General features: G+C 41.3%; 1 protein-coding gene across 10 annotated transcripts in view; it reads left to right on the top strand.

The window, feature by feature from the left end:
• fbrsl1 (fibrosin-like 1) overlaps positions 1–17,917 on the top strand; it is a 270,860-nt gene extending 252,943 nt beyond the window's left edge. For 4 of the 10 annotated variants that reach the window (XM_042000414.1, XM_042000418.1, XM_042000422.1 and 1 more), the window contains 13 exons: positions 2,169–2,589; positions 3,139–3,398; positions 5,066–5,316; positions 8,670–8,720; positions 8,920–9,015; positions 10,131–10,202; positions 10,428–10,457; positions 10,717–10,788; positions 11,547–11,679; positions 12,418–12,501; positions 13,794–13,877; positions 14,687–14,951; positions 15,420–17,917. In XM_042000414.1, the coding sequence (XP_041856348.1) occupies positions 2,169–2,589; positions 3,139–3,398; positions 5,066–5,316; positions 8,670–8,720; positions 8,920–9,015; positions 10,131–10,202; positions 10,428–10,457; positions 10,717–10,788; positions 11,547–11,679; positions 12,418–12,501; positions 13,794–13,877; positions 14,687–14,951; positions 15,420–16,722 (3,122 nt within the window). In that variant the 3' untranslated portion in view covers positions 16,723–17,917. Of the gene's footprint in view, positions 1–2,168; positions 2,590–3,138; positions 3,399–4,654; positions 4,816–5,065; positions 5,317–8,669; positions 8,721–8,919; positions 9,016–10,130; positions 10,203–10,427; positions 10,458–10,716; positions 10,789–11,546; positions 11,680–12,417; positions 12,502–13,793; positions 13,878–14,686; positions 14,952–15,419 lie in introns of all 10 variants that reach the window. The other 6 variants (XM_042000420.1, XM_042000424.1, XM_042000415.1 and 3 more) reach the window with 5 other exon arrangements.
• The last annotated feature ends 248 nt before the right edge of the window (positions 17,918–18,165 follow it).

Below are 18,165 nucleotides of genomic sequence, written 5' to 3' on the forward strand. Positions count from 1 at the left end.
TGTCAAAAGAACGTTCCTGTCATCTCATTGTCACTGCATTTTACTTTACACTCTAGTGTTAATAAACATGCAATCCATCTATAAAGTAAAGATATTTTTAATATCAGTAGTTAAGTTTTTTTAAGAAGCTGTTTGTTTTTAAAGATGCTAGAACAGCTGTGTTTTTAAAAGTAGGTATTTATATGAAAACATTTAAACCTTTTTCTTCATTCTTATATAACACAAACATTGCATAAAAAAATCCATCAGCTCTGGAACAAAGAAACTACTGCATGAATGTTTTATTTTATGTTGCTCACTTTGAGTTGCTCTTTACTAAAATGAAGATGTTGAAGATTCAACTTATGTTTGGATATTTCAAAACTGTATCTGTCTACCGTTGTATTTATATGTTCATGTGCTAGTGTCTAAGCTTTCAGAGGGATTTTAATGAGGGCTCTGAGCTGATACCTCCCTGCCTCCATTAGAGCCCATTAGAATCATCATTAAGATAACCTGGTGCTTGCTCTGGCCCTTGTATAGCAGCATTAAAATGAGAGGCCCTCCTCCATCTCCTAGAGGTTGTAGTGAGATTTTCCTTAGTAGCATTGCATTGTGTCTGAGTGAGCCGGTTGCCATGGCAACATCGCCCAATGGCGACATTTCAACTGTGGATATTTGCTTCTTTGCTTCTGTTTGTGTGCCTGTGCTTGTCTCTCCGTCTTTGCCTTGAGTCTTCCATTTCCTCTTGCTGCAACCAGGGCCTGGCAGTTTAATCTGAGTCCTAGACCTCTATAAATCGGGAGGTTTATATATGCCTGGACACCGGAATTCATTTGAAAATCGTGACACCTTAGCCCGCCCCATTTCTCTAATAAATGGAAGGAGTTAGGGAGGGGAAAGCTCAACAAATAAAATAATAAAAGCTCTGCCCCGTCTTTTTATTGGTCTTTTTATGGGTGTTAGGATCCTTGAAAGATTAAGCAGGCTGTTAATGCGGACTGGATATTCCATTAATGGGCTGCATGTTGAGTTTCGCTGGCTTGACAGCAGCTCCCAGCTCTTCTCATTTTTTGTTACCACTGAGAATGCCTGTGGAGCTTTTTTAATTGAAATGCTAGTAAGCCTTTTGACTCAAGTACAGCTGCATCTTAGCTGTAGATTAAAGAGACTCTAAGTCATCACCAGTGGGCTGTCTTCTCTCTTTCCCTGCCTGTCTGATTATATATGTGAATATCATCTTTCACTGATTTAGTTTTTTCCTGCATCAGAGGTTTCTGTGCTTAGCATGAATTCCATCAATAGCAAGAGTTATAGTGGTATAGAATCAACATTTTCTGAAACCATTACGTTATGGTCCGTTTTGCTTTTTGTCTTCACTCTAAGAGAAGCAGACAGACACCAAATGTCTTGATGATACTTTTGAATGTCTTTTTTTTAATTAGGTTCATAATTACTTTGTGTAAAATGTCTAAAAATGCTGTATTATATGCCATTTTTATTCTCCTGCTACAACAGCACATAATTACAATAATTGAATTGCAATAGTGAAAGAATGAATTCGTTTAGTGAAATTCTGATTATAAGAGCTTTGCTATGTTGAAAAGACCTGTGATGAATGGTAAAAACAAAGTGGCTAAGTTCATAGTGCTTTGCTGGGGTTTCCTACATTCCCTGAAAGAACAGGAAGGGAGGATAGAATGACACAGTTGCAAAGAGGACAGGATAAGGGGCCACAATCCCTTTACAACACAATTGAAACATAATTATTTCATGCCAGATTGTGTGTTCAGCGAAGCCCTGAATGGGTGCCGACATTTAACTTTAATTAGCTGTGATTTATTCATACTGACTTGATCGCGGGAAGAAATTGGATCATCTGATTATAGTCAAGCATGAAAACGACCTGATTAAACACTTACTGGAACCTAGGGAGAGGAAACAAGGGGAACCTTGCACAGAGGACACTAGGACAACATTACAAAAAAGGAACGGGAGCTATTTTTTACCTCATCCGTGATGATCATTAATCAAGTATACATTTCCAATTATATACAGTATATTATAGGTGCTGTGGAGTCCATTTAGGAAGTATGCCATCTAAGATGAGGATGTAATCTGACTGATGACATTTTTTGGTCTGGTTTAAATTTTCATCCTACATTTTGGGTTTTTCTTCTTCTTCTCAGGTGTGCCAACGAATGAGAGTCCCGAGTCTAAGACTTGTACTTCAGCCAAGGTCTCAGGACTTCAGCGCAGTCAGGAGCAGAGCAACACTGAGGTGCCCTTTGCACCTCCCGTGCCCAGCCCTACCCCGGCTTCGGCACCTACGGGCTCCCCTGCACCTGCAGCAGCGGCAGCCCCCCCAGATCCTCCTAGGTTCTGCCTCCCCACCCCTCCTCCTCTCAGTGTCAAGAAGGAACAGCAACCTCCACCCCCTGTCCCCACCCCACCCCTGCTGAAGGCATCACCCCATCCCCAGCCCCACCCTCCTCATCCACTCTCACACCAGGAGCCCCGTGTTTTTCCACCCCTACCCCACCATACGCGGCCAGTCATCAGCCATCAAGTGCATCACCCGCTGCAGTACAACAGCCTCCACGACATCAGGTAAATGATTGTTATACAAAGCAGGCCTCTCACTAAGAATTACAGGTGAAAAAATGCCACACATTTACATTGGATCTGTGTTAGTGAAGAGGTTCAACAACACCTTCAGATGGCTGGCTGAGATGTGTGTAAGACCACAACACATCTCTGTACCATTAACAGCAAGGAGGTGAAGAAATTACTAAATTAGGATAATTCACTTTCACAGTTTCATCTTTTGTATGCGATGCAAACACAGTGATAATATAACACGCCAGATTTACTGTTTTTACTTATCAGTACTGCAGAACATAAAGGATAGTCCAGTATTTTCAAATTAAATTCAACCTCTAAATTTCTGTCATTAAACCTTTTTTATTTTTTTATTTTTTGGGGGGGGGTGTAAAATATTAAATGTAAGAATTACCAAAACAAAGGATAAAAACTCAATTTGAAAGTTGAATTAGTCTGATTTTATATTTTCTGTTGATACCATAATATTGTTATTTGAATGTTTTTGGTCACAATAACGTAGGACTTTTGTTTCTTTATGTCCTGTTGCATCTGCAGCCACAGCAGCAGTCCAGTGGGTCTTCCCAAACAGCACTTACCCCCATCCCCTCACCACCACCTCAGTGGGCTCCCATCCACGGCTCCTGCCTTGCCTCTGTCCATAGCCAATCTCTCTACCTCGCACTATTCCTCCCTACGGAGCCCTGCGCATCGCCATTCGGCCATGTTTGCAACCCCAGCCACACTGCCGCCACCACCGACCTTACCAGCTAACAGTTTAGTGGTGCCCGGGCACCCCGCCGGCACCCCCTACCCAGGTAAAGCCAGGCACCTTACATGTTGGGTGGTCGACTCACCGCAGACACAAACATCTGATACACAATGGCTTTAAAGGAACCAGCACAAGCTTTCAGTACTGCTTGTTTCACCTTCGATTTGTTAATTTTATAACACATTTTTACTTAAAAAACAAAGAAAGAAAAGAAAAAAGATACTGTGAAGAGTGATTGCGTTTACTATCATTTTGAATTTCTTTTTCAGAACAATACTTATTAGAAAATAGTCAAATTTGTAATATTAGAATTATTTTATGCTGTTAATGTTTATGCATGTATAAATGTTTAATTGCACTATATGTAGTCTCACATCTAGTGCAAATCTATAGTATTTATGTAACAGCTAGCTTTAAAAAAAATGGTTACATGTGCAAGACTAGTTTAAACAACCCAAAACAAGAAAAGAATCCATAGTAACTGGATAAATATGTTAAATGGGACTGAAGCTAGTCAAATGCTCAAGCATGACTTTCTTTTCTGGTAAGTACTTATTTATTACATTTTAAATGTGTATGTCCTTTTACACCTCTAAGCTTATTAAAATGACTCTGGTCATTTTTAGTTGCTAAATCTTCTCAGGTGTACCATTTGCATGGAAAAAGGCTGTTTCTTTAGCTTACAAAATCAAATTTTTGTTTTGACTTGAACTTGAAATGAAAGATTTCTTCCAATAATTTCTCCAGACTCCACTATTTCAAGTCAGTTTTCATCACAGCGAAAATAAACTCAGTAATTGGAAAGTTTTTTAAAGGACCCTACACAGGGGCCACAGGGAATGGACAGGAATATTTAATGGAAATATATTGCTAACTTATACCAAAGGTATTCTTAGGGCTGCACATGAAGCACACCACAAACTGATTGACTGTATCCATAGAAATCTCAGGAGTCCACAACGTCCTTAGGTTGAGTCACAATTAGATGTAAACTAACAACTACACAATCATCTAACTGGAGACATTTCCACAGTACCGAGAGCAGGACTTTAGTACTTAAATATGCTTTGCTGTCAACAACCAGAATTATGTTTCACCCTGCTGTACCTGATTTATATTAAAAAAAAAAGCAAACTGGTCTAACAGACAGTTTTCTGTAAAATAATAAAAAGATGTTTCTAGTGATGATGGGTGTCTCCAAAATATGTAATAAATATGCCAAATGTGCATTGAACTAATAACAGAGGGCAAGAGTGTGTGTGTTTTCTGCTGGGATGACTCTTGGTTCTCTCTTGTCTTTAGATACCAGCCTGTTGATATCATTCAACCAACCAATCATGTATTGCCAGCCTCATTCGGGGATTCTGATTGGCACTTTGTCACAGGCAACTCTCTTACCACCACCAATGAGTCCCCACGTAGAAAACCCTCACAGCATGAGCTGGAGAAACAGAGAATGCCAGGTGACTATTTTCTTTCTTCTATCCTTGTTGTGAAGACTGACTGGGCGCTCGTGCCTTTTTTTTCCCCTTGTGTCCCCCCTCCCTCTTCCCTCCTCCACCCCTTTTTTCTTTCTTTCCTTTTGTTTTTGTTTTATTATTTTTTTGTTTTGTTTTGTTTTGTTTTGTTTTGTTTTGTTATTTTGGTTTCTTTTCCCTCTTTTTTTTTTTTTTTTTTTTTTTTTTGGGTTTTCCTCGCTCTCCTTTCTTGCAGAGCATGACCTTCTGAGGCAGGAGCTGAACAACCGCTTCCTGGTTCAGAGTTCAGAGCGGGGCCGGGGGCCGTCTGCCTCGCCGCTGGCCCCCGTGTCACTCCTGAGGGCCGAGTTTCACCAACACCAGCACATGCACCAGCACCAACACACCCACCAGCACACCTTCACGCCCTTCCCCGCCAGTCTGCCCCCGGCCGCCATCCTCACCCCGCCCACCGCACCCCCCATGGTGCGTACCCAAGCCAGAAATGTGAGGATAAGTAAAAAGAAAAGCTCCCGTAATTTCCCACCAACCTCACCTGTCACCCTACCAATCTCCTCTTTAATCAACTCCTGCCTTTTTTCTTTACCCCCAAATTTACAAAATATGTCCCATAGCTGTATGAACCCCTCCCTTTAGAGAAAATTACTTATTCAGTTAGAGTTTTTCTTTGTTTTCTTCATACTGTCCTGCTGGAGCATCATATTTGTTCCTCCTCTGTAAGAGAGAATGGCCCACTTCCTGTCACCTCTCCTTACACAAATACACACCTTAATATGCCTGCTAGTTTGTCTAGAAACATGCTAGTTGCTGCTCAAGTTGGTCAAACCCAACCAAATACATCCTGTATATACTTGCATGCACTCTAACTTTTCCATCTATAGCGAGAATTCATGTTATGCATCATGTTTTATAGATTCAATTTTCTGCCTTTAAATTTCATTTAAATTTAGTCATGTTCCTCTTAACTTTCACATGTATTTGACTTTTTAATGTTCGCTGATGATCAAAAAGTGGAATTGCCAAAAGGCAGGATTTAAATAGTATGCATATGGATGTTTTTTTAAATGTTTTCATTTGCCTGTTCACAAAGAGCAACAAACATCATCAAACAGATCTGTGTGTGTTTGTGTGTGTGTGTATCAGTACATTCATGCAAATTATATATTTGTATGGAAGTTTTTGCCACATATATATGTGAGTGTGTGTGTGTGTGTGTGCGCGCACCAGTCCAAGAGCAGCCATCCTTTACAATGACAAATTCAAAGCTTTGCAGCCGATCCAATGACTTCATTGCAGATAAAGGGAGGGATGACATCACTGTAAAACTGTATGATAACATTTCTAATTGCTTCCATGCTTTAACTGCCATCAATTCTGAGAAGTGGAGGGAGGGAGGGGTGGTGGTGGGTGGAGGAACATACACACAGCTCTCAGATTAGGACAGAGGAGAAAAGGTTATGACTGTTCATCCATCATTTCAACTGCACCGCAGTTTCTGTCATTCAGTCATTTCAGACAGGTCCCCATTTGTAGCTTTTTTTTTGGCATTAGTCTAATAGATCTAATCCATCATACCACAACCTCTGATTAAGAGCCTGTGGTCCCATTAAGGCCCCTCTTCAAGATTATCCCCATCCTGTACATTAGAAATCAAAGCTCTGGTATTTATGTCTCAGTCTTAGATAAGTACAGAGATCATTAAGAAGATTCTTGAGCCAACACAGATGCTGTTATCTGGACTGCTTTTCATTCCTGATGTGGTAGGAATTATGTACAGTACACAGTACTTTCTTTATAGATGAAAGGGGTGATTTTCCCCCATTCACTAATTGTGGCATTATTTTAGGGATTTTAGTCCATGATGTACCCCACCCCATGCATTTCGTTTTAGTGGGATTTAATACTGACATTAATGTTCTCTGCTGTTTTTTTGTTGTTGTTCTCACTTAACTTATACTTCTCCCACTCCCTCCTGCCCCCCAGTAACAATGCTGTTTTTCTCCTCTTTGGTTCTTACTTAGAAAAACAGGAATAATGATGATGCTGTCGTTGTTTTTATTGGTTTGTCAAAAAGCAAAAAAGCCAGACCTAGTATTTCCCAGCTGTTCTTCCTCTCTCCATCTCTTTCTTTTATTTTTCTCCTGTTCTCTAGACGCCCCATGTCATTTCAGCTATGTAACAGCCCTTGGTTAATGGCTGTAATTAATGAAATTATGAAGCCTCTATATTTGTTTATTGCTCTATGCCCTCAAGCAGCTGGTTTGCTAAATGGCCGCAGTGAATGACCGCTTCTTTGCCTCTGCCATGTCTATAGACAAGAAATATCCTTAATTGTTATAAGATGAAATATTAGGCACTAATTAGCCAAAGCTGTTCACAATAAAACTGTGACAGCTACTATAAATTATGAAGTCCCGACTTTGTATTTTTCTCCTTTTTTTTTCTTTTACAAGGCTGTAAAGCCGTCAGAATCCTTTTTTCAGCACTGGACATTAAACAGGCCGCGCCTTCAGAAATGCAGAGGAGCTGTTTAATGAGCTCGGAAGCTGGCTTGGCATTTCTTCTCAATAGGCTGTCTGTCTTTGAAATGAAACCATTATCGCCCACCGACAGGGCCGCCAACACTGTCTCTACCACTGCTGCCATTTTGTACGCATATGTAAAAGACCCTGCTACACCAGAGGGCCCCTGACCCAAACCTTGCTGCTCCACCAGCAGCTTAGCCAAGCTTGAGCCAGCGCCCCCTCTCAACCACCCGTGTCGCAGCCCTCGCACACACAGAGGTCTTGATTCATACCCATTCATTTTCCCATTTTATGTAAACCCAAAACATCTGCGCCTGCCAAAAGAGCTTTGTGAAAACACTCGCAAAAAGTACCTGCAAATGGTTTGTGTATTTGTGGAATAGGAATAAGTTACTGTCACTTGCAATTAGCAGTTTTCCAAATAGAGAACCAGTATTGGCTTGCAAACAGTCATACAAAGTCCCCATTCATGCACCGGGTAACTTTCTGTGTTCTGTCTCTCCCTTCTCTCCTTCTCAGTTTACTGACTAGATTCACATGTGTTCAGGGCATGATCGGAAACATTTTTAATATAACCACACAGTTTTTATTTGGCAAATCCCAGTTCAAATTATTCTGATAGGCATAAGCTCTGGCATGGGAAGGTTTTCTTCACATCAGCTCACCGTGTAAAAGTGGTGTCAGTCTCGTGCTGATCTGTCTCAAATTAGTCCCTAACCACTGCAAATAATTTAATTTAGTTTGTGTCAATTGAGGCAGTCTGCTCACACTCCTGACATATTTTGTCCATGATTTTATTCACAGATCTGTTTTTCAAAACGTAGAAAATGAGCTGCATGCCCCATATATTCTCTTCCCATCTATACTATTGGGGCATGTAAAAAAAAAAAAAAAGAAAAAAGATGGAGAAAAAAGTCACTGCCATCAAAAGCAGTTAGAATCACATTTCTGCAAAATTTCCAGTAAACAGAAACAACTGGTGTAGTTTTAAAATGATCTGATTTCTAAGCTGTCTGTATGCTCAATTGTAAAATCATGCAGGCTAAATTGATCCTGGCAGTCTGCTCAAGCTGTCTCATTGTTAGTGATTTAACGGCCTATCTGACCATGCCGTTTAATGAAACCCATGACAAATGCAAGCTAGCTGCTTTACCTCAAAGCTTGTTATTCTTGATCTCAACCTGCTTATGACCAGTTGCAGATGTTAAATGAGTGTTTTTTTGTCATATAAAAATAATGACACATTTTTATTAAAGAAAGGTTTTGCATGAAGGACTTTTGTTTCCTAATTCTTTTCTCTCTTTTCTTCTGCAGTTCGACAAGTACACTCCCAAACTGGACAATCCATTCATCAGACATTCAAATGTGAGTTTCTTTTGTTATTCTGATGTAAATATGTTATTTGCATTTGGCAAATCAAATATTTGACATATTTGAATCTTGCCGTGAGAACATTTATTGTGTCTGTGGCTTTGTGTGTGCACTTGCTTGAATCCTGTACATATCTCTGTATGATTTTGTTATGTGTCTTTCTGTGTCTCCCTTCCTCCTCTTTTCTCCCCAGTTCTTCCCCTCCTATCCCCCAACCATGCCAGGCATGCCCCCGCTGCTCCCACACTCAGGACCCTTCAGCTCACTGCAAGGAGCCTTCCAGCCCAAGGTCAGACCCACATCCCTATCCTCAACCTAAAAGCTACAAACAGGCAGAAATAAAAGGAAGCATGTGGTCAAAAGAGGCACACATCTGAAATTGAAAATCAGTACAGCACTCAAAGCATGCTCTCAGCTAGAGTCACAAAAGAGTAAAGAATAAAAATGAAATTCCCTATAAGGTCTGTCATAAAAAAAAGACTCCAGCATTTTGGACCACTATAATAAGTTCACCAAAGAAAACTCTTTGTGCTTAAACTCTGCACTTCACTAAAGATCTCATAATAGTCTGTCAGATCTGGCTGGACCTGAATCAGGGTCAGAGCTACATGCTGATCCAAGGCATGGCAGTCCATGCTGAAAAAAAAAAGTGTCTGTTTAGGAGAGCAGAGGAGAGAAGATGCAGGGGATGTGATGTAGTGGGAAAAGTGGGAGTCTGTCTGGCAGATGCTCAGAGGCTGTGACCTGGAGTAAGCCACCAATCAAAGCTGGCCTAAATCCGCTGGCACAATTCCCAGTGGGCTCAGTCACGGAGGGACCCTTTTGTCGAAGGTCCCTCCAGATGGTTCAAGGAACACTCTTATGCATCTAAAGCCCTGGCTAAGTATTCTTGGAGACTAGCTTGGGGTTTTTCAGTTTTATCTACATCAGCTATATAGTAGCAGTAGTTAAGGATTAGCAAGCTATAGTGCTACCAAGGAAGGATAAGGCTTGGATATTTAAGCATCACTAGCTAGAGGATATTCTAGAGGTTTTAAAAGAAGATCTTTTTTTAATGCTTTCCAGGCACAGCCATGCATGGAGAAGACTCACAAGTCGCAAGATTTTGTCCTACAGTAATACTGTGTGTGTGAAGATGTTTATCTTCATATAATAGTGGTCAAAGTGAAAAGCACATTAAAGTAATTTTTAATCAGTAAAAAGTATTTACTTAAAAATACAATGAGAAAAAGCACATCAAGTTTCTGCAAAGACAAAAACAAAACACCTTTTAATGTTTTTTTTTTTCATAAATGATGTTCAGTTTCTTCTGTACTGTGGAAAGGTATTATACAAATGTTTTTACATATTCTAAATATGGTTGTTTACAACATTTCTTTTTCTCTTTCCATCTCTCTCTGTCAGGCTTCTAATCCTATCGATGTGGCTGCACGTCCTGGAGCAGTTCCTCACACACTGCTACAGAAGGATCCACGGGTAAGCATCAGGCTGAGAGCATCTCAGCCAGTTTGTTCTTGCTCTGCTCCTTCTGTTGAAATCCACTCACATCTGTGTTACGTATGTGTGTCAAAGTAAAATGATCAGACTTTCCTCCTCATGTATATCTTTGAACACATTACCTTAGAAATAAAAATATGCATTTTTACCTTTTGCTATTTGTCTGTGTTGTGGATGATAATGATTACCTGTTTATCCATACAGATAAGTGATCCATTCAGGACATCTGTAAGGGTAAGTAGATTTCTGATCTGTTTTTAGAAAAGTGTTTTGTCTCTCTGGCCAGCCCACAAAGTCTAAAACTTCAGATTCCTCAACGATTCACAGTCAACCAAATGCAGGGTTTTGCTTAAGTCAGGGTTAGATACTTTTATTATGTTTCTGACGTGATCCCACTTTGTAGTCTGGCCAGAAAATCTCAATGCCAGAATCCATTTTTAGCTCTCCATTTCGAAGCCAGCAGGCTAACCCCAGTTTCTCTTTAAATTTTTAGAAACCAGGCAAGTGGTGTGCGGTACATGTCCAGATCGCTTGGCAGATCTACCACCACCAGCAGAAAATGAAGGTGTGTGAGTTGCATTATCATTTTTTGCAGGAATCTTGCCATCATGTAAAACTATTGGTCAGTTATTGGTTATGGAAATAATAGTCGTAGTAATACTATTTGGGCTGATCGTATCATAGTTGGATTTTAAATTGTTGAGTTATTTACTGTCATGCTACTATTGGTTTCATAATGGCCGTGTTGCTAGAAAAAGGCAGATTATAAAAACCAGAAGGATGTAAAAGAATTTCTCCTCTTCCTCTAATAGTGTGTCTATAAAATACCTGTCTCAAAAATAGAGTTAGAAGATTGGCTTTACAAGTATAGGTACAGTTAGGGCTACGTGCATATAAGAAGCAGATTATAAACCAAATATTTAGGGCCCACTGACAAAATTATCAGTTGAATAGTTGCACTGATCAAAATGCAACGTGATGATAAAACTGTCTGTGTGGAAATACTCCTCACCCAGCCAAGGGATTGGTATGTCCTCACTGCAGAGATCCTCCCCTTATGTTTCAGGCCTGGTGGTGTCAGTCCCTGGGCCCTGAACCCCCTTTACCGAAGATTTAGTGTTCCTAATCAGCTTACATATATTTGTTATGAAACAGCTGGCCAGAATTGGAGACATGGAGCCATTGTTGATGTCTCTTTCCTTCTCTGATGTTTCACTCAGTATAGCCAAGTACAAACTCCATTCACTCTGATGCTGGAAATGTTTGGTGCTATTGTCTGCCAACCTCATAATCTTTGCCTTTCTGTCTTATTTTCTATTTCAGCAAATGCAGCTTGACCCCCATAAACTAGACATGAACGGAAAGCTGGACCTGTTCAGTCGACCCCCAGCCCCAGGAGTCTTCCCTGGCTTCCCATACCCTCATGACTTGGCGAGGCCCCTTTTCCCTTCAACAGGTCAGTCAGGTCCCTCAGGATACAGAGCTCAACTGAACTTTCCTGCACAACAGAAATAATTTTAAATATTCAAATTATCTCAGTGTCAAAGCCCTCTGATGCTATGTTTACCTTTATGCAAATGATGATTTCTAAACACGTCAAAAATGCACTGATGAAATGGCATTAACTTTTTTTCTCTCTCATGTGATATTCACTTAATTATAATTATAGTGCTTTAGCAGCAAATGTTTTGCCAGTAAAGGAAGTCAGATTTGTCAATGAATATTCATGACTCTAAGTTCGGTAATTGACTGATTTGTCCTGCGTTGGAGGGCAACAGAACGGAGAGCGCCCTTTGACTGATAATTATGCGGTGGTTTGTCAGAGGCACTCCTGTAATTGGCTCTTTCATTAACAATTCATGGGATATGGGTGATGGTAACAGTGTTTTGTAAAAGAGTAAGTTGCACATTCAACACTGACCTCGCAGAGCTGCTATAGATTCAAGCATAAATATGCAACAGCTGCAAAACAGGATAGTATGAATGGAGTATCAGTGGCTTTACTCGGCAGTCTCTTGACTCATTTAACTGACATGCTTAAACAGCAAGTTTTTGATGTGTATTTGTGAAAATTTAGTCACATTCACCTTTTATAGCTTGGCTAATTGCAGTATGATTGTTTTTCATGTGAAATCATTTTGGTCTATCATTGCATTTGGTTTGGTTAAAGAAATGATCTTCTTTCTTCTGATAGGCCCTGGACACCCAGCTCCCTCTCCATATGGCCCTGCCCCACATCCCAGTGGCTTCCTGCCTCCTAGCCACTTGGCAGGTAAGTGTAAGTAACTCCATGTTTACAGTTTTACTCATACATTTATTTCCTCTTTCTCTGTATATTTTTCACTCACTCTTTCTATTTTGCACTCTAGTTTCAAAAGCAGTACAAGCCACCAGGGTGAAATCTATATCATAGAAATTTATAGCTGTGATTTCAGGTTTATTTCAAGGTTAATGTAGAATCCAGTTGGCCACAACCAGCTGCAGCACTTCTTGAGCAAACTCATGGTTTATGGTAATTGAGTGTAGCCATTCTACAATCAGTCAGAATAAGTCACAGTACAACCTAAAATAACTCTTGTCTGGACTTATTACAAAAGACGTAGCTTCTAGATGTAGATGTCATTCTTCGTTTGTCTTGGCTAGGTGCATGCAGTACAGGAGCATCTATGACTGTATTTATAAGTCTGTGAAATGGATTTGGTCTTGCATATTAACAGATAAGTTTTTTTTTTGGTTTGTTTGTTTGTTTGTTTGTTTGTTTTATTTTTTTGTTTGTCTGGTTTTAATCTATCCTTTATCTTTTACTATTTTTGTCTGAGACTATCTTTGGGTCCAGAGTGGCAAATTGATTTCATGGAGTAAACTAAAACATTTGGTATTTATGTGCTTATGAATACTTGATAAATGGAGAAGGAAGATTTAACCTAATTTTCCCATCTAGGAAATTTTGTGTGATGCAGAGGAGATTTCTTAATTGTTTCTTTTTGTTTGTTTGTTTGTTTGTTTTTTCTCTCTCTCTCTCTAAAACATATTAACAAACCCCAGTCCAAAGCACTCTAACCCAATCTTTTAATATGTTCTGCGTTTCCTGATGGAATATTTATTTGAAATGGGACAGAAAATTAACTGAATGTTGTTTATGGACTCTGTGTTATTCCTGATAATTAGGAGGCTGTAGTCTATAAAGTCCATCATTAATTTCCAGTTCACTAAGCCTAATTTGAACATGCCCTAACTCCCCTGTCATGCAGTAGTCCATTTTCAGCTCTGCCCCAAGAGCTCAGACTAATTTCCCCATCAGACAGTACTGTTTCATTTGCCCCAGCAGGGTCAGAGGCACTCAGCTCCAGTTAGTGTCAGTGAAATTCAGCATCCAGGTGACCTGGCTACCGCAGGAACACCAGGCACAGAGCTAGGGTGGCAGCGCTTTTAAACAAAAAAAACAAAAAAAACAAAAAAAAAACACCACAGCTCGCTTGTAAGAGAAAAGCAGAGTGAAACGGGTTGGTGTTGGGGTGAGCACCGCTAACTAGCCCCCCCTTTTGCTAATCCCTGTTTGGCATTTTGCAGATCCTTTCAGTCGCTCCAGTTCCTTTGGCGGCCTCGGCAACCTTTCAAGCAGTGCCTTCGGAGGATTAGGCAACCCTTCGCTTGGTAAGCGCTGGCCCCCCTCTCCTCCTCCACTCCCCCCACCCTCAATCTGGCCCCTATGGCCAGTAACAGAACAGAACAGGACAGCAGTAGACCACAGAGATAGCCAGGAGGGGAGGAAAAAAAGACGCTTAGCTCTAGTTTTTGTGTCCAAACAACCTTAGTCCAGGGGTGCCCAACAAGGCAGTACAACACACACCAGAGGAAACCTCCTACCTGTTTCCACTTGATCCACCAGTGATGTCTCCAACAGCATGGTTTAAATCTGGCTGCTCTGCTGCCAACAGGCGCTCATAGGTCTGCTGTTTGGTGGCAGTTCATCTATTAATTATTTAAAAAGCCCATTCTACATCACCGTGGAGGATGTTTTCTTTTCCCTCTGCATCTTTCTCTTTATTCCTTCCTCTCTTTTTCTTCATCCCTCCTGTTTTTGTGTGCCAAATCAGTCACCCTGTTGTGAAAATGGATGTGATAGGAATAGACATGCTGTGGAATGCTAAGGTTTCCCTTGGCTTTTCACAGCTCTCAACTCCAGAGGGCAAGTGAGCCTCCCCTGTTCATCCGGTTCAGAAAAAGGAGGGAGGGTGGGGTAAAGCCCTTTAGTCTAAAAGCAAATGAGTGTTTTTTTCCTGTGGTGTGGGGGGAGCCATTAACCTCTAACTCTTTCAAACAGCTTCAGTGAGAGAACCTCCAGAGACAAAAACAAAAGCAGCTTTTGTTATCGAGTTTTTCTCATCTTATGTGTCTTCAAGAAGGTTTTGTGCCCAATTAACTTACAGTTGGTCCCACGTCTGTCTACTTCTTTCCTTCAGGGTCCAATAGTATGTTTGGCTCCAAGGAAGGGCCAGGAGGACTGCCCACATTTGGCAGCCCCCACCAAGACACCTGGAACAGACTTCGACGCACACCACCGTCTTTCCCCACCCCACCACAGTGGCCCAAAACTACAGACATTGAGAGAAGCAGCTCCGCCAATAGCCATGAGAGAGAGCGAGACAGAGAAAGAGACAGAGAGAGGGAGCGAGAAAGAGAGAAAAGAGACTCATCTGTTGGAAAAGAGGAGAAGGATAAGGACAGGTGAGTCAAGGCATATTAACATTTGGTTTTTCCATACCTTTAAAATATTACTTGAAGGGTATCAGCTTTTAGTGCAACCCTTTAAAGCGGTGATCCCCAACCCTGGCCCTCAAGCCCCATTATCCTGCAGGTCTTCTATGTCTCCCTCCTGTAGCACACCTGGTTAAAATTAAATTGTTCTCTGACAAGCTCTGCACAAGTCTATTAATAAATCATTAATTTGAGTCAGGAAGCAGGGAAACATTGAATGTCTGCAGGACAGTGGGCCTTGAGAACCGGAGTTACGGATGTCTGCTTTAAAGCATGGTATAAGATAAAAACAGCACTCATACATGTATAGAAATACCATTCCATTTTAACATTTTACTATTTTAATATTTAAAAATTTAACCCTGGTAACTTAGTCAGTGTAAATCATGTAAATACAGTCAACACAATTACCTGGACTGTTACATTATGTCATTACAGGGATTCTGTGGATCGCAACCGCCACTCCAACCGTTCCTCTCCTGCTTCAGCGCCAGTCAGCTACCAGATCAGCAGCCTTATTCGCTCAAACAGCCAGAACTCCAATGATTCAGGTCGGCATCACAGTGGCAGCGTAGACCGGGTCCGTGAGGCAGAGAAGGAGCTACTGGAGCGCCACAGAGAGTCTTCCACACTAGCTGACGTTAAAGTGAAGGAGAGCCGCTCACCAGGCAAGGAGATGCTAGAGAGGCGAATGTCAGAGGATTGCCTAAAACCTGCTCAGCGTTCCCCTTCTCCCTACTCCAAAGTTGTTATAAATGAGCAGGGAATGAAGATGTCAGGTGGGCCTCCACCTACAATGAAGGACAGCGAAAGAAAAGAGCTCCCATCTGCAGAGCTCCTCCACAAAGTCAAAAATGACATGAAGATTAAGGAGGAGAGGAAGGAGGAACAAGAGGTCATGGTGGTGAGTTCAGAGCCACCACCTCCACCACAAGTCCAGTCTCTTTCTGTACCTGTCAACCAACCAGGAAATCCTCATCATCACCACCCACCTCTGTCCCAACAGCCTCCCCTTCCCTCTCCCCGTGGTAGTGATATCCCAGCACCTGGCCTCCAAGGTGTTCCCATGGCACACTCTCTGCCACTTTCTATGAGTGCTATGCCCCAGATGGGCAGCCTCAATGTGTTAGATAGGGCTCGTATGGCCCCCTTTATGGGTGTGAGCCCACTGGCAGGAAGGGAGCGCCTCCCACACACAGCCTTTCCTTGGGACCCACTTAGAGAGGCCTACCGCAGCCTGGACCTGCAGCGGCGCATGGACTTCCAGCTCAGGGCCGAACAAGGACACCGCTTTCCTAATGTATATGAACAGGAGCGAGTCTACCGCGAAAGGGAGGCGCATGATTACTCACACCACGAGCACCTTTTGGAGGTGCGCAGGGAGCACGAGAGGATGCGACAGCAGGCAGAGGAGCGAGAGCGTCTCCACCTGAGGGAGGAACTGGACAGAGCACGCCTCCATCAGCTGCACCAGTCCCCAATTGAGGGCCATCTACCCCACATGCCCCCCTTTATGCCCCACCTTGGCGGCATGCCCTACCCAAGACTTAGCCCTTCCACGGGACACAATGGTCATCTGAACAGAACACCCCCTACTGCTGCACTAAGTGCACCCCCACCCCTTGTACCAGCCAGCAGTGCCAGGCCAACCTCACCGAGGAGGACTACACCCCTCACCACCACCCAGGACCCACGGGACTACTCCCCATCTCGCAACCCCAAAGAAGTAGAGGCTCGGTAGCTTCTTGGAATAGGGCACAAATTTTCAGTGGGTGAACTCTCAAGCCCCACTTCTCTTACCTGGAATTCTTGTTTGGAACAAAATGCACTGCTCCTCTCCGGAGAAGAGCAAAACTCCCTAAGGGAAAGGGTATGATTGTACAAAGTAAGGATGTGTAAGGCTGATTAAGCACATGCCATGACTTTATTTTTAGTGGACTGGAGGTTTAATGATGTCGGAAAAGAAAACACAAGTAAGTGTATGTTTATTTCCGACTTAAATATTTGATAATTATTAATATATTAATCAATACCTTTTTTCTGCTTTGTGCCGAAAAAGAGAAAGAGAAATGAGTTTGTACATTTCCTATCCTTGTTCCATGTATAGATATCATTTCTATGAAGTTTATGTATTTTGTGCATTAGTCCTGCCTTTTACAATATTTATCCCAGCTGATTGTGAGACATATCCCTTATGATAATGTAAAAACTTGATTTTGGATTAAACCTTCTGTAATTTAACCTCATGGTACCAGGATATCCTCAATGATGAAAATGTACATTAATGCTACATTAATGACTCGTTTTGTTAATTTGTTTTGCCTTTGAGATATGCAGATAAATATATATTATGAGGTATTTGTTCAGTCTCTGTAAAGAAAACTGATGTAAATAACCTGTTGATATTCTTCGCTGCAAGATTACATTGTAAATTTATTAGTCTTTTTAACCATTTCTAGAAAAAACAAAATTAAACGAAACATGTGGAAACACTTGCTTGTTGAATATCAAGGCAACAGACAAGTCTGGCCAACGTATGGGAAGTATGAAGGGAGGGTGTTGTAAGGAGGCCTGGATGGATCATCTGCAATCTATGCAAAGCAGCACACAGCACCCTGATGAAGAAATCACATGGAGGAGCCAAACAATACCAGAGATTCTGAGAGAAACTTGGATTAACACATGTTTATATGTACCAATAAAATAATGACAGGAGTATTAAAAGACTTCCAAGTCACAAACTGGACCAGCCCTAGAATGAAAAGAGGGACACTTTTCAGTGGATGGCAAAAAAGACTTTCTCTGTCAACCTTGTGGTGTTGTGCAGTTGTTTTTCTTAGACTCTTGTATACAAAACAAGTAGAGTTTTAGGCGTTGAAAAAAAAGGAAAATGAACATTCATGGTTTAAAATGTACGGAATAAAGTTTGGACCTAATGTCAAATATTTCTTGCCTATTTTTCATCCTGCTGATAACAAACAGTAAATCTGTCAGTGAGCCAAACCTTTTGAGTGGTATGTTTATATGTGGTTGATAGATTTTCCAATATTGGTTGTGCCTCATTTTTCAGCGTTTAGAGTATTTGCTCATCTGATATCAAGCTATTATGTTTAAATCATAAAGGCAACTGACTTGACTGGCAGAATAGCCTTAGGCCATCAGATCATTTGACCATAATCTGTCA

The sequence above is a fragment of the Melanotaenia boesemani genome, chromosome 11, assembly GCF_017639745.1.
Source record: "Melanotaenia boesemani isolate fMelBoe1 chromosome 11, fMelBoe1.pri, whole genome shotgun sequence".
In the NCBI taxonomy this organism is placed as follows: domain Eukaryota; kingdom Metazoa; phylum Chordata; class Actinopteri; order Atheriniformes; family Melanotaeniidae; genus Melanotaenia; species Melanotaenia boesemani.